General features: G+C 38.9%; 1 protein-coding gene across 1 annotated transcript in view; it reads left to right on the top strand.

Annotated features, from left to right (window-relative positions):
* Window positions 1-16,806, top strand: part of MAN1A1 (mannosidase alpha class 1A member 1) — a 158,623-nt gene that overhangs the window by 129,853 nt on the left and 11,964 nt on the right. Inside the window, exons 7-9 of the mRNA XM_080664001.1 lie at window positions 6,887-7,010; window positions 8,202-8,295; window positions 14,095-14,210. Of these exons, the coding sequence (XP_080520127.1) occupies window positions 6,887-7,010; window positions 8,202-8,295; window positions 14,095-14,210 (334 nt within the window). The remainder of the gene's footprint in view (window positions 1-6,886; window positions 7,011-8,201; window positions 8,296-14,094; window positions 14,211-16,806) is intronic.

Genomic DNA, 16,806 nt, shown 5'->3' with positions numbered 1-16,806 from the left:
AAAACCAAAGGAAGGGGATGTCTGGCAAATTAATATTAGTGGATTACCATTTCTGAAGACGGACTGTACTATGCTCCTGTTTATCGTGAGGTTTTTAGAAAAGTGTCTGGATAAAAATGCTGTCTACAGCCTCCCTCCCCAGTGTTAAAGGATATGATGCAGTCACTTACAGCAATTGATCTGAGATATCCCAGGAATTTTAGAGGCTACCAAATGGAACTTGGCAGGCCCACACTGTAAAGAGAAACAACTCCACAATGGACATTTATGCCTCCAATATACATTCCCAAATCCATCCCCATTATCAATTCAGACAATTAAACTAACATCTTTCAGCTGGTATCTATGTAGATATTTTTGTGTGAATATAAGTTTACCTAAAAAAAAAACCACACACATATTGCTAAATTGCTTATAGTGGCAAAAATAAATAAATAAATTAGACTCAAAGTCCTTTAGTAGGGGTATGTTTAAATAAATTAGAATTTATCCAATCAGATACTACGCATTCAACAATAATAATATACATTGATTGGCATGGGGCATGTTCATGAAAAAATGTAGTGTATATTTAAAACAAGGTATAGAATATGATTTTTTTGTTTTTAAGTTCAGTAAAGTAAATGTGTTTGCATGCCTGCACAGCCTACATGCACTGAAGTGCTTTTTCATCAGTACTGTTGATAGGATATCCCAGTTTGCCTAATAACTGGGCAGAAGCTACGTTCCATTACTGCAGTCTGTTGATTATGGTAGACAAGGAGATCTAACCCAGTGGTCGGCAAACTCATTAGTCAACAGAGCCAAATATCAACAGTACAACGATTGAAATTTCTTTTGAGAGCCAAATTTTTTAAACTTAAACTTCTTCTAACGCCACTTCTTCAAAATAGACTTGCCCAGGCCATGGTATTTTGTGGAAGAGCCACACTCAAGGGGCCAAAGAGCTGCATGTGGCTCGCGAGCCGCAGTTTGCTGACCACTGATCTAACCCAAAGGACAACTAGAAAACAGAATTGTGGCATCTTTGGACCTCACGAGCAGATTATTTACAGAATTAGAGAGGGCTTCTCACCATCTCAGTCTTTGTAACTCCCAGCCTCTCCTCCAGTCCTCAACAGTCAGATACAGGGCCCACAGTATTGAGGTGAGAATACACTAAAACAATCTTTGATAGTCAAATACAAGGGCAGCAGTATTGAGAGCGAGAATAAACTAAAATGAAAGTATTCCATTTCAATCCTGCATAAAACCCCATAATACGAAGCAAGATATGGCTAATTTAAAAAACGTTATTTTGGCTCTTTGTTAAAAAATGGAAGTATGGAAATCCTTTGGAGATTTAGCCCACATGCTGCTGTTCAGCGGTAATAAGCTGTAGATTATGAATCAACATAATCAAATGGCTGCCCTTACTCCCCTTTTCCTTTTTCCCGGGGGATAAGCCCTGGGGAAGTGGTCCTCCTAAGGCTCATTTTCCAAGGGTGGCCTACCATAGAATCTTGACTAGTTTTAGAACTCCAGCCCCTGGAACTGTTGGCTCAACTCTTAGTGGGGTCCTAGACCACAAACCGGGAAGAATGGTGCTGTGTGAACCTTTCAGGAAGGAGGCATTCGTAATGAGTGACGACGAAATCACTGACGCTCAACGTCACCGAGCTTTGGGAATACAGTTAAATGGAGCAATCATTTATGAACTTTCTAATTAGTCTTTTCTAATTTGTGCTAAAACCCAAAAGGAATAATATTAAGTTACCTGCTCTTTTGAAATAAATATCCATGTGTGCCTCTCCATTTGCATATATAAGTAAGGCTTCACCATAATACACTGAATGTGGGGGACTTTCTTCTCCTAAAACTTGTTAAACTCCATTGCCCCCCAGGGAGCAAGCTGTATCCCATACTATGATCTTGAAGGGAGTTTGTTTACTCCTCAGCTAATCAGACATTATTCAGGCACTAATCCTCAAGAAAACTTTTATTGGCCCATTTCCCATTTCACATAGAATAGCAAGCAGCAAGGAAAAGGGAATTTGAAAGTCAGAGCTAATTGAGACTTTACAGCTATTTAATGCTTTGTTTATATATTCCTCTGGCTTTTTGGAATTGTTTCAGTGCTGTAATTTTTTTTTTTTTTTTTTTTTTTTTTTTTTTTTTGCTGTATTCCATTATACTGAGTAACCAAATGTATTTATTAAGGATACAAATTGTATCTGGGCAATAACTATAACAAAACTTTAGGTACCTCAATGTAAGATTATTTTGAAGATATATACCATCAATTTAGAACAATCCTCTGGCTGTTTGACTCATTTCAAGCCCTTGGCAAAAGTGTTAGCAGCTCTCCCAGGGGATTCAGCCCTGAGTAGAATAGTGTCATTAGAACTGCAGTTCCTCTCTTTGGTGCTGTTAACCATTCCCGGGAGAGAGAAGGAAGAACACATAATGCCCACTGCTTATCAAGCTAGGAGGTCAGTAAATAATTATACCTTCTTCTTTTGAGCGCAGTATACTGCCACTGCTCATAAACTACATTCAAATGAAGTCTCTAAAGAATAAAATAGTATTCCACATTTTCAAAAGATTCATAGTGATTCCATTTTTGAAGATATGATTCTAATTGTAGTTTCCAAAATCAGTTATTTTTCGTTTTGGTGGTTTGTTTTCAAAGAACTATTACCTTTGTAGACTCCTGGAAATTTAAATTAAATGAAAACTTGACACATATATATTTGACCTTGAACAATGTGGAGGTTAGGCATGCCAACCCCGTTTGTAGTTCAAAATCCACATGTAACTTTTGACTCCCTAAAACCTTAATTACTAATAGTCTACACTATTGACTGGAAGCTCTATGGATAGCATAGACAGTTGATGAACACATTTTATATGTTATATGTATTATGTACTGTATTCTTACATTAAAGTCAGCTGGAAAAAAAGAAAATGTTATTATAAGGAAATCAAAAGGAAGAGAAAATACATTTACAGTATTTATTGAAAAAAAATCTGAATATAAGTGGATCCCTGCAGTTCAAACCCATGTTTTTCAAGTGTCAACTGCTTATTAAAATGACACTCCAAATTAAAATAGGAAAACTGGAGATTGGCGGAAACAGAAAGAAATGAAATTAGAATGACACAAAAGTCTGAAGTTCTGTTCCAGGATTCCTTGAACCAAAACAAACACTTGGCAGCTCCCCAGATCATGCTAACTGCCTTTTCGTGTATACGTTTCCATATGCTGACTCACGGTTTTGGCTTAAAATGCAGTCATTGTAACCCCATTTGGAATATTAATAAAATATTCTTTTCTTTCATACCTGCCTTGTGGAACTAATAGTTTCTGAACACAAACTGTTACTTTATCTTTAAAGTATTTTTTAAATAGTATTAGTGTTGGTAAAATAAAGACAAAATAGTTAAAGAACACCAGGACTGCCTTTAAAATACTGTGATAATGGAACTGAGGTTAAAGACATTTTTAATTGAATGTATTGGGTGACATTGCTTAATAAAATTATATAGGTTTCATGTGTACACCTCTATAACACGTCATCTGTATGTTGTATTGTGTATTCACCACACTGAGTCAAGTCCAAGACATTTTAAATCCCCTATTCCTTCAGATGAGATTCATTTTGAGCCAGAGGCCTAGAAAGCTTAACCTTTTGTATCATGCTGTGCCCAGGGCACCCTGAACCCCAGACCAAAGGAGCAAGACTCTATAGATTCGTTTCCCTTTGTCACAACTCCACCATTTTGGTGTCAAATGCCCACTGTCCGTATACGTCACTTTAGATATTAGAGCCATACAAGTATATAGATTCCTGAGCAGAGTCGTGGAATTTAAAGATAAAAAAGGTCTTAGAACTCATTCCGTGAGTAACCAGAACTTGGTTCCCACTCATTGCACATGTGCTGTGCACGTCGGCACCATTTCCCTGACACACACGCATTTTAGCTGCGATGGCCCCAGTCTGTGCCCATGCCCTCACCCAGGCCAACCTGCAAGTCTTTAAACTTTTGCCTAAGAATAGGCAAGTGGCCTTATTTAATATCCAGATATAACGATGCTTTCTCTGATTTCTTGAAACCCTTCCTTGACCAATGCAACTGCTGATCTTATAATTTTGCTGAAATGCATTAATTCTGTCGGTTGAAAAAGTGGTAACCAAAGCCATCCTTTCATATAACATATATGCACTCTAATCTCAGCATTCTTTCTGTTACCATGAGATATCCTCTGTCAGTGCCTTTAATGTTCTTGCCCCCATGTAAGTAAACAGTGATAGACAAGAATGCTGTTTGCCTGTTGATATGAATGTGTGCAAAGGAGGAGAGAGGTTAGAGGTAAAATCCTGTTAAAACTTACTTGCTTACAAACATATTGAAAATTTTCATTATATCTCTGGTTTTCTCTTGCCTTACCATGTTAATAGCGGGGAGCAAATGTCTGGATGCAAAAGTAATTTGCATCGTAGTTTAGCGTGTATGTACTGCTTACGTTTCCATCTGAGGGTGCCACCACACACCCTCCTACCCTGCACTGGAAAGAACCGGTCCTGGAGACCTGGGAGTGGGCTGGCTTCCTCAGCACGCTGTCTTCTGCCCTCTCCAAAATGAAGTCATCCTGCCCTCCCCTCCTGGCACCGCCATACATTGCAGCTTTTGGCTTTATAGTTTCTCTAGAACCTAGAAATTGGTAATTTTGCTCAATGTGCTCATTGACTTTGGTCAGTGATGGAATGGTTGAGCTATAAAAAATAATGTCAAGACAACCTATTAATGACCAATTACTATGTGCATTTGCCATATGTTAATAAAAATTTAATGTAGCTGTTCCTGCTATCTGGATGGTTAGATGTTCTTTCTGTGTAAGTCAACCATGAAAATAAAAACTGACTCATGTTCTCAGAACTTAATAAATATCAGGCATTTCTAAAATAAATGAATATCTGATTTTCAGATCGCTTCTGCTTTTTTTTAAATATATTTTTATTGATTTTAGGGAGGAAGGGAGAGGGGAAGAGAGCTAGAAACATCAATGATGAGAGAGATCATTGATTGGCTGCCTCCTGCACAACCCCTACTGTGGATCGAGCCTGCAACCTGGGCATGTGCCCTGACCAGAACCGAACCTGGAACCCTTCAGTCTGCAGGCCGATGCTCTATCCACTGAGCCAAACCAGCAAGGGCCTCTTTTGCTTACTTTTTATTAGGTGTACTGTAAGAAAGCTTTGGAACAAAGTCTAGATCTTGCTCTACAAAGAAATCAGGAATAAGAGCGAGGCCAGCTTAGAAGTCAAGTACCAGTTGTCCACGTTGCTTTCCTTTTCTTCAGCCTTCCTTGGCAGCCCTGCAGCAGGACATGCAGGCTGGAAGGCTTCACCCAGAGCTGGGAAAATAGAAGGAAAAGACAGAGGGGTTAGCAAATCTAGGGGACACCAAGAACTATATTTAACTGGGGCCAACCTGGAAAGAAAGGAAAGTGAGACTCCCACAAGACTCAGACGTGGTCTCAGTGGAACCCATAGCCTTCTCTCCTGCTGCCTTTCCTGCCCTCCACTCACAGGTATTGCAGCTGCCTCCAGCTCCCAGCTAGCCCTTCTGCTGTGTGTTTCCATATCCACATTCTCCCTCTCTCCATTCTTTCCTCACAGCTTGTTATTTATCCTTCAAGAATCAACTCAGGAGTCCCCTCCTTGAAGAAGCCTTTTGTGATCCTCACTGTGTTGGATCTCATGTCCTGGCTCTAGGTGCTCGGGGAACTCTACACACATTTACCTTGGCACTTACCACAGTCGGAATTATTTATGCTTAGATCTTTCTCTCCCGTTATACTATAAGGTCTTTGAGAAAAGAGTGATTTATTCATCATAACCATCTTGCAACCCAGTATCAGGCATAGTCCGTGGCAAATAGTAGGCATTTAATAAATATGCATCTGAACTAAAACCAACATGTGCGTTTTCAGATTTCTGCAAGGGAATTGACTGGTCAGGAGAATCATGAATTTATTCTTTATTTGAATTATTACCTATGTCTTGACAGTTTAAGTGGCTTTTCAGAAATAAACTGTACCCAAGAGTATGATCATGTTTCAGTAGCCTCTTTGTGTGTGTGTGTGTGTGTGCATGTGTGTGTGTATATTTAGGACTTACTCTTTTTAAAGAGCATTTCTCCAAGATGAGAGGCAATAATTTTTGAAGCTCCTGCCTTTGACCCCTTTTAAATTTGAATTACATAAATTTGCTGACATTTTTAAGCATAGATTAAATATGTCAGGGAATGAGTAAATCCTTAGAAAATGTACTTAGGACATAGTTAAAATAGTGTGAAGAGAAACATAAGAAAGGAAGTAAATGGAAGGTTTGGAGAGGGTCTGGTGTCAGTGGATTACTAATGAATCTTTGAAATTTATCCAATACCCAAGAAAAAACTGTATATCATGTGAATGTCTATAGCAGTCCATGGAATCTCAGGCTGAAATTAATTAAAATACTGAAGTGCTGTAGGTCGGATTTGGGACACTGTGGGGATGTTTTGGTATGATTTTGTTTAATATTCTACTTGGAATGGGTATACATCTTTATATGACACATGTACCTTCCAAAGTATTTATCTGTTCATCACCACCAGCAAGCACATAGCAATTTCTCTGTGACTTAAGTCAACACTGATTTTCAATTTGGGAAATAGAATAGAAGTGAAAGCCTGAGACTGGTACCCAGTCAAAGACAACAAGGCTTTCAAATATCCAGAGTGGACTATGAGCTAAGGAGCCATTATTCAAAAGCTGTCCCTTTCACTTCTACTGTGTAGAGCCGGTGGAAAAAATGGAATTAGTCTGACCCATACCTCTTCCATCTATTCTCCTCTTTAGTGGGATTGGAAGGAACTGGCCCTGGGCCTCGGGAGGCAGCAGCATTCTGGCCGAATTTGGGACCCTGCATTTGGAATTTATGCACTTGAGCCAATTATCAGGAGACCCCATCTTTGCTGAAAAGGTGAGATTCTCCACGACACCTTGCATTGCAAAGCATCGCTTGTGAGAAACAGTGTCCTCTGCTGAGAGGTTTGATAATATTGGATGTGGAAGAGAACAACCAAATTTAATACAGCAGCCCTTTGTGAAGTTTTGTTACATGCGCCTTTCCTTTAACCAACTGTGAGCTCACCGTCTTTCCATGGCATGACTCCAGCTCAGCGTGTGATCACCTGGCTTCCAAGGCTGATTCCCTACACCTCAGTCACGTCACTTTCTCCGAACTTTTTTTCATATCTAAAAATATATAAAGTTGTATGGACTATGTGAACCAAGTATATGAAATACTTTTTAAACTCAAAGTGTTATATGAATGCAAAATAGCTATTGAATTAATTTCTAATTTTTAAGAAACAAACATCGATATTTGAATAAATCCATTTTCACCCCACCATGCTGCCCTTAGCTTTCACCTCACTTCTCTGTTCCACCTTACAGCCACTCGCTCTCTGGCACCCCAGTCACCCCATTACACACACACATCTTCACTTATAACCCCCAGCATAACATCAGCCCTCGTGGCCTGCAAGGCTGCGTCTCCCATTTGCTTCCTGTCCTCCCAACCGAGTCTCTTTTCACGGCTTTTGTTCTTGCTCCTCCCTTTGCCCAGGTCACTCTTCCTCCAATTTCTGCATGGCTTGCTCCTTCGTTTCTTAAAGTGTCTGCTCAAATACTCTTCCATCAGCCTCCCCAGCCCACCCTGAGTAACAGCCTCACCGCTCCACAGCCTTCTGTCCTATTACCATCCTGTGTGTTTTCCATAGCACTTGTCACCACGGGTTATAGTCCTCGCATTGCAGATAGGATGTTTCTTTATGCGATGTCTTTCTCATCCCCCCGAATGGACTTTGCTTATCCACTGAAATATCACTGGTTCCTTGGACGGCATCTGGCATACCACTTTCTGCCACAGTGCTGACATTTGCACTTAGGTTGCAAAAGTACTGATGGGTGAAACTACAGCCGATCAGAGTGACTGTGTTCATTGCTGCCTATTATTTTTGTAAGCTGGTAGCAACTAACTGTTCTAATCCTGCATCATTTAAATCAACTTTTTCTTTCTAATATGGAAAACTATCATCAAGAAAGAGAGAAGAATGACACCAAAATTGTTTTTTGGATTTTCCTAGTAACATTTTATTTTCTGTTGTAGGTAATGAATATCCGAACAGTACTGAACAAACTGGTTAAACCACAAGGCCTCTATCCTAACTATCTGAATCCCAGTAGTGGACAGTGGGGTCAATGTAAGTCAAAAGATTATCATTGTTTGCCCTGGTGGGTGTGTCTCAGTGGTTAGAGTGTTGGCCCACGCAAAGAAGGGTCTCAGGTTCGTTTCCTGGTCAAGGGCCATACCTGGGTTGCAGGTTACATCTCTGCCTGGTTGGGGAGCGTGCAGGAGGAAACCAATTGACGTGTCCCTCATACTGATGTCTCTCTCTCCCTCACTTCCTCTCCCTCCCCTCCACTCTCTCTAAAAAGAATGGAAAGAGTATCCTTGAGTGAGGATTAACAACAATGAAAAAAAGATCAGCATTGTTTTAGCTCTTTATGGTACCCAGCACTGTCCTGGTAACAGAGAGAAAAAGCAGAATAAAGCACAGTATTTGGGGAGATTGTTTAGAAAAGGAGAAAGAAGACCTGGTTCCTTTAATAAATAGGCTTCTGTCACTAGACAGACTGTGTTACTTGGAAACTAGAGTGTTTTACTTTTCTATGCGGAACTGTGAGCATGAGGACATATAAGCACATTTAAAGCTATTGATCACAAAGGGAAGATCTAGTCAGGGTAGTGGGGGAATGTTAGCCTGGAACAAACTAGACGTGTGGGTGCGGGGGCGGGGGAATTGTTCCTTTGTTTTAATGACCGTCATCAGGATTTTCTATAGAGTAACTAGATCATTCTACTTCATAACAGTTCCTTTCTGCCTGACTACAAGATGAGAGAGGAGCCTGAGTCTTTAAGGGTTGGGAAATTGAAAGAGCAAACGGCGTATTTTTTCTGCTTAATTTTAAGCCAGCAGGTAAAGGTTTCTTGCCAGTAGAGTTCTCTTTAGGGTAGGAGAAAGTATTGTGCCAGAAGTCCTCACTTGAGATCCTGGCAGACTTTGACCAGCGGTGTAATGATTCAGAGTCGTTGAGAGAAATGTCCTCAAGCTGCTTTGGAAAAACAGTGGTAGATGAAGCAGCAACTGAGAGCCAGTGAAGAATACTAAGTGAGACGCCTCGCTGTGCCGAGTGTGTTCGAATGCCTTACAATTTACTCTAATTTGAGTTGTTTCATTATATTTAAATGTCATATATTCTTAGACGGCTGTGCCTCACTGCTGCTTTAGAAGTACTCTGCTTAAAGAATAACTTAGTAGGAAAAAAATGCTAAAATCTATGTGTGTTAGTAATGGCTTGGAAAGGCCTGGCTTTTGAGATCATAAAACCATAATCAAGGTTGCCACGTAACCTCAGCGTGGTCCACCAATCACTGGGCATCCCTGAGACCTTTCAGAGAGTCCACAAGGTCAAAGGTGTTTTTATAATAACACTAAGACTTTCTGCCACAGTGCTGACATTTGCACTTAGGTTGCAAAAGTACTGATGAGTGAAACTACTAAAGTGAGAACCATAGCCGAGGCTCCAAATAGTCGTCACATGTTAAATCTTCACAGCGGGTTTGGAAAAAAAGAAGAAGGGAGAAAAAGCCAGTTTCACTTATGAATGTTCATCATGAAGCAAAAATAAATGATTGATTCTAGTAAATCTCAGCCATTGAATACCCATCTTTGTAATATTCTGTGCGATTACATCCAAAGTACACTTAAAGCACTTCTGCTGCTTAATAAAGAACAGTGGTTGCCTCACAGAAAAGCGCTTGTGTGATCCTGAGACCTGAGCTGAACTTACTGTTTCACCATCACCAGTTCTACTTGAAAGAACAACTGAAGACAGACTGGTTTTTCCGAGTTGGGCAATTAGTAGATGTGTGCTTGAAAATGAGCCTGTCCACTTCAAGGAAAACTGGCAATATCTGTCCCGATGATAAAATTTGAACTCTGCATGAAAATTAGAATCTTGGGAAGCTTGTATATGCCACCAGGAATGAACTCATTGCCTTCAAGCAACACTTGAAAACTATTCTGATGAGATTGGTGGTGATATGAACAAATGTATAATGAAATGTGTCAGCATTTGGAAGATCTGCATAATTCAAGTGAGCAATATTTTCCGAATGACCGATGCATGCTTTTACAAAAATCATGTGAAAGATCCGTTCAAAGCACAAGGGAGACCAATGGATTTTAATGCAACAGCACAAAAATGCATTGATAAGGTTTCTAATTCTACATTGCAACTTTTAAAACACTCTAACCTTTAAAAAAAAAAAAACACTTGCCAAGTTTTGTTATAGTATCAAAGAAAAATACCCACAATAATCTGAAAAGACTTAAATATTCTTCCCTTGGCAGCTGTATAACTGTGAGATGGGTTTTCTTCATCTGTTTCAGCCAGGACAACATATAGTGTAGGTGGAATGTAGAGCAGATATGAAAATCCACCTGTGTTCTAGAACAGGAAACATCAAAGAGATTTACAAAACTATGAAATAGTGCCACTCTTCTCACTAATTACTTTTTTTGTAAAAATATAACATTTTTATGAAAAAAATTGTTATAAGGGGTATATTACTATTGTTTTAAATATATTAAAGAAAATATATTCAATTCTGTTTTAATTTCCAATATTGTAAATATTGGTAATATTACAGAAACAAGTTCTTTGGAGTGCGTATTCATTTTTGAAAGTGTAGGGGGTGCCCTGGCCGGTTTGGCTCAGTGGTTGGAGCTTCGGCCCACACACCAAAGGGTGGTGGGTTCGATTCCAGGTCAAGGACACATACCTTGGTTGCAGGCTCTATCCTGGCCCGGTAGGGGTGCGAGCGGGAGGCAGTTAATTTTTGTATCTCTCTCACATCGATGCTTCTATCACCTCCCCCCTCCCCCCACTCTATCGGAAAGCAGTGGGAAAATATCTTCAGGTGAGGATTTTTTAAAAAGTGTAAAGGAGTGCTAAGACTATAAAAAGTTTGAGGGCCACTGGAGTATTTGGGATAAAGCAGAACTGGAGTAGCTTTCCAAGGACAAAATGGCCAGATGTGGTTCTCTAAAAGGACAGGGTTTTTGGAGTTCTCCTCCTCATGGAAGTTCAAAAGTTGAAGAAAAGTCTGAGGGTTTACTGTTTTATTTTCCCTGTGACTTAGGGTTTAGGAGTCACTATGGAAAGGGACAAAAGAGTCCGTTGTACTGGTACATCCTGGCTTCACCTTCTGGGTCACAAATATACTATCTATTTGGCCATGTTTCCTGGTACAAAGAACCCTTTATATTTGGATTGCTTATGGGTCAGTTTCCTGGTGGAAAAACAAACAGGGTTGAAGAGTCCCCTGTCTCTCCTCCTCCACCCTATGCTGGATTCCAACCACAAGGAAGACTTATGTTTTTATTCTTTAATCAAGCCTGCTTGGCCGTGCCCAGATTTGTGCCTGTTCTGTTTCTTTCTAATTCTACCAAGGCCCAGCTCGATTGCCATTTCTTCTGGGAGACCTTCGTGTTCAAGACTCCTATTAGAATTTGTCAGCACCCATTCCTCCTCTACTCACCCCCTTCTTCTTCCTCGTCCCAACACTTTGGGTACTTTCCAGTTACAGTCCTTTTCCTAATGATTCATATACTTACCCATCAACCTAGGGATCCAAACTTTTGAGGGCTATGACTTGGTCTTAGTCATATTTGTTAACCCAACGCACGGTATCTTGCACCTAGTAGGTGTTCACTTAGCTTGAATTTTGTGGACATTCATGCACTCTGTATGCAATCTATCTCTCTGCCTCTGCTCTTAATAGTGGTTCTATTCATTCTCTTGGAACAGTTTCCCATGCTCTTCAGTTGTGACTAAGAAGCAGCATCTGGCCCTGGTCACTAGTCATAGAAAGAGATCTGGTGGCTATTGAGACCAGATGTGGGGCTCCATGTCAATAAGCAATAATTATCACCCTTCTTTGATTAATATAACAACTCTAATATACATATAGTGCCACTAGCATCATTGGGGGATTGCTCTGAGGAGTTCAGATTCAGATGAAGTCTTACAAAATTAAAAAAATTAGGCTATTGAGTATTCTTTCTGTCTTGTTCTTTTGCTATTTTCTCTCTCTTTAAATACTAGGAATCCTTTTATGGGACCTATTTCTATTGGGAAGAAAAGGATACATTACCCCCTTAGAGAAGAACATAATAATTGAGTAACAATAGTACACATTACCTTTAGAGCATTTGGGAATAAAAATACGACATATGTTCTTTCTAGCAATAGGCGGTCCCTTCCTGCTGGCCAAATCCAGCATGTTCTCTCCTCCACCCATGAAGATATTTACACAGGGCCCTGTTGCCAACACAAACAGTCATCCAAAACCAGAGGAAGCTTAGTGAGTGAGATGCTAAAATCTCAAAGGGCTTTCTCTCTTGTTTCTCCTCTATGTGCCTTTATTTTTATTCTTTCCTAACATGAAAATTTTATAAGCAGGAAATTAAAGTAAAAAATTAACTAGTATTTACTAAAAAATAGTTAAAATACATGTAATGCTATGTAATCCTTTTTTCCTTTTTTTAAAATCACCAAATGCCCAAAATTGCTTTTTGCATCTATTATAGAATCATAACCCAAGGAGTAGCGGGGGAGGGGAGCCCAGAAAATGAAGCCACCGCTTCTGGCTGTTGGGTTTCAGGTCTCATCGCTTTAACTCGGAGGACCTGTCTGGATCATGGCCATCATTTCCTATTATCTCCTTCAGGCCTTGTTATGCTGACAGGAGCCGGACAGTGACCGCCTGACCATGCATCGCTTGCATTTGTCTCCTGCAATCATGTTTGTAACAACAGGGCTCATTATTGATGAGATAGGTCTTCGTCTATTTAATTTTTAAATGTCAGAGGTTTCTGTGGTGATTTACTTAGGAAACTGTAAAGGTCACTTCAAACACTGCTATTTTAAGAACCAGCTTTACAATTGTAAAAACACTCTTTTACATTAAAATTAAAACTATTATTCTGGACTTTTCTAATAAAATCCATATTTAACCACTTAACAAATATAGCCCTTCTAGCCTGAATAGATGTAGTCCTTATTAAGATTGACTTAGAATTTTTGCTCTGTTCAATTGTTCATTGAGTAGCCGCTCAATGCCATTTTCCAAAATAAGTGCATCTTTTTAATGCTCGTGTTCTCTATGAATTCTGTAGATGACATCTGTCTTTGTAGCTAAACATGCTTGAAAAATAAAAGTATAAAGGGCAAAGGAACCCATGTCGTGTTATTTGGTGAAGAGCAAGCAGGTCCACATGCCAGCCTCTGTATGAGTCGAATCAGATGGCACGAATCAGAAGGTTGTAATCTCATTTAGCGTCTGTGACGCTCAGGTTTCTCATTTTTAAGGAGGATACCTACCCTACAAGTTGCAAGATTGTTGGTCCTGTATGTAGTGGATCTGGCATAATAAATGGCAGCGGAGGATTGCAGAAATGATGTGGAAGGAGGAAAAGCGCCTGTCACTATCCTTTCTTACCCCCCCGCCAAGGTTTTTGACCCTTGTTTTATTGCAAGCCACGTTTTTAAAAGATTTGCTAATACTCATAGCTTTGCCATGGTTTATATTATTGAGCTAACCCATTAAATATTTATTAGAATATATACTGTGAAACATTTTCATTTGGTATGTTTACTAGAGAACCAGATTTTTGGAATTAGGGGGGATTATATATATTTTTTATCTTCCTGCTTACAAAATTACCCTGGTAATTATTTAGAGTATATCGCATTAGTTAACAGCACATCTCATTTCAGAATGTCTTTCTGAAAACAAGAGATTTGTTGGAATTTAAATGTAACCCCGAGTCGCAGTTGACGTAGGGTTTTGCATCCTCGTTGCTAATGTAATTTTGCTGCATTATCTGAATTAAAGGCTGACTCACTCTAAAATCCATTTCCCTCCCTTGCAGATCATGTATCGGTTGGAGGACTCGGAGACAGCTTTTATGAGTATTTGCTAAAGGCATGGTTAATGTCTGACAAGACAGATCTGGAAGCTAAGCAGATGTATTTTGATGCTGTTCAGGTAAACCCAATAATTTAAATCATCTTTGCCACTCAGCTCTGACTTGTAACTTACCTATTCAATCAAGCTTTAATGAAAAAAAAAATGGAATACTACATAAGTGAGTTACAAATTATTTCCAGTTAGGAAGAGTAAACTATCTGCTAACGTAACTATAACAATAGTCAACATACTTGATGTATGCAATTCTCAGAGGGCAGTTAAGTTTTTTACATAGTCCAAACCTCGGTGAAGGTTTACATATCTGAGAGGAAAAGGTTTGTATATCTGAAAAAAATATATTTTTGTGCTTAGAGTCCATTACAATTATGGAGAGGAAAAAATCCTGTATTTATATTCTGAAAATTGACTAAGTTAAAATGGCCTGCCTATACATTTGAAATAAACTTATCTCCAGAGATATATGGACAGTACTCTCAAATAAAAATCTGAAGTCACCCTAATATTAACGGTTTTCAGAAGTCCTTTAAAATGGAGGAGGAATGAGAGGGAACAAACCCTTGTTGAATTGCAGACTGTGCTAAGAAGTGTTAGGTAGATACTCTAAAGTACTAGTTTATTTCCTCACAGTTTAGATGTTATTCACCTTGTGTTACAGATTGCATTACAGTTGTATTACAGACAAGACAACTGAATGTCAGGTTGAGTGTGAAATAAAAACTCAGATTAAAGTTTGTGTCAACACCTCACCACTATGGATTTATTTGTGAATAGGATTTCTATACTCATGTATATACTTCTTTATGGGCAGTTAGTGAGGTAAGTCAGAAACTACTTAGCAAAGTCTTTAGGAGGTGGCCAGTGTGAGAGTAAACTAAACCTCAGTCAAAAATGAAAATAAAATTTGAAAGTAAATAAAGTAAAAGAAAGAAAATTATTTTATATAAAATACCTGAACTTGTATCCAGCTTTTCAGGAACAAATTTTGTAGCAGAATCAAGTATGCTTCTGATTGTTAAAAGTAGTTTATATGCTAACATATATTGTTTGATATTAATTATTATTAAGGCATCTCAAATAATGTTGTAAAATTATGGTGAAACCATCAAAAAATTGACTGCTTAGAATTTTTTTTTAATTTAGAATAGTAATTTTTTTATATAATTTAGAGTAGTAGAGGAAAGAGAGAAAAAAAAATGGAAATTTGGAATTCCAAAAATGTAGTCATTGTTTTAAAATTGGTCTCCCTCAGAAGAGGTCTAAGTGGTTTTGATAGACTGATTGATTTATTTGAATATAAATGCAACTGGTTTTGCTCTGATTGACCAGATTAAATGCCACATTGGTCCCCACTCAAGGTCAATAGGGAGCTTCCCTAATAGAGCAGCTACAACTCTGCTGTTTGACATATGAGAACTAAAACACCTTAGCTGGGACCCAGGCCTGCATTTAGCACAGCCTTTATTCAGGCACCTGATGGACATCAGAAGCCTACCTACTAGGCGAGGTCCACACGGCCTCTTCCAGGTTTCTTTTTCTTCATTCCTATGGGGTTTAGGTTTTAACCGAGGGAGTCCCTCTCCATACAGTGTGGTTTCCATTATGTCATTTTTTAATTACTATCCTAGCAGACATTTTAATTATTCTCATCCCTAAAACCTGCTGTTCCAGGAAAAGCAACTTTAAAATACTCTTTGAAGTATTTTCCCTCAGTTTCTAGAACTATACCCACACAGCTTTTAACATATTGTATTTAGACAAACCATTGACAGGAAAATCCATTAAGAACAATTGAAGTCAAAGTGTTTCTTGTTTCTCTTAATAGTAAAAACACTTTCAATCCATTGTGTTTTCAACTTAGAAAGCACAGCTAGAACACTTAAACTTCATGACAAGTAGCCATGTCTGACATGGCAAAGTTTCTTTGTCTAGTTGTACTTACAGAGATAGATCATTATTATCACAGAGAGGGTACCTTACATCATTGTTCTGTACAGTTGAATTGCTAGAGATATAGTTCATCAGTTTTAGCTGCAAGTGGGTTTTAGAACATGTTTAATCCAAGAGTGGTATGGTTTGGGGGGTTTCTTTGGTTGTTTTAATAATAAAATACCCTGAACTTTTAATTGGCTATCTGGAGACCATACTACAAATCCACAGTGAGAGATGCTTACCCTTTCACAGGACCATTGGAGCAAATAGTACCTGGGCAGATGCTGTATTAGACAATTAGAATTCTACAGGCTTCATCAAACTCATTTTTTTCTAATATAGAAGGATAAAAATCACAAAATATACAATACTCTTTTTTCCTAATTAATCCTCTGTACACTTCACACAACATTTTTTTAAATATATTTTATTGATTTTTTAGAGAGGAAGGAAGAGGGATAGAGAGTTAGAAACATCGATGAGAGAGAAACATCAGTCAGCTGCCTCCTGCACACCTCCTACTGGGGATGTGCTCGCAACCAAGGTACATGCCCTTGACTGGAATCGAACCTGGGACCTTTCATTCCACAGGCCGACGCTCTATCCACTGAGGCAAACCAGTCAGGGCAACACAACATTTTTTTAGAGTTACTTTCCCATCCTCTGTATTAACTTACATTTTCCAATTGCCATACAAACATTGCTTTGGAGGCCTTAGAACTTC

The sequence above is a fragment of the Plecotus auritus genome, assembly GCF_963455305.1.
Source record: "Plecotus auritus genome assembly, chromosome: 4".
Lineage (NCBI taxonomy): Eukaryota > Metazoa > Chordata > Mammalia > Chiroptera > Vespertilionidae > Plecotus > Plecotus auritus.
Note: the sequence above shows the minus strand (reverse complement) of the source record. Positions and strands in the feature narration are given on the sequence as shown.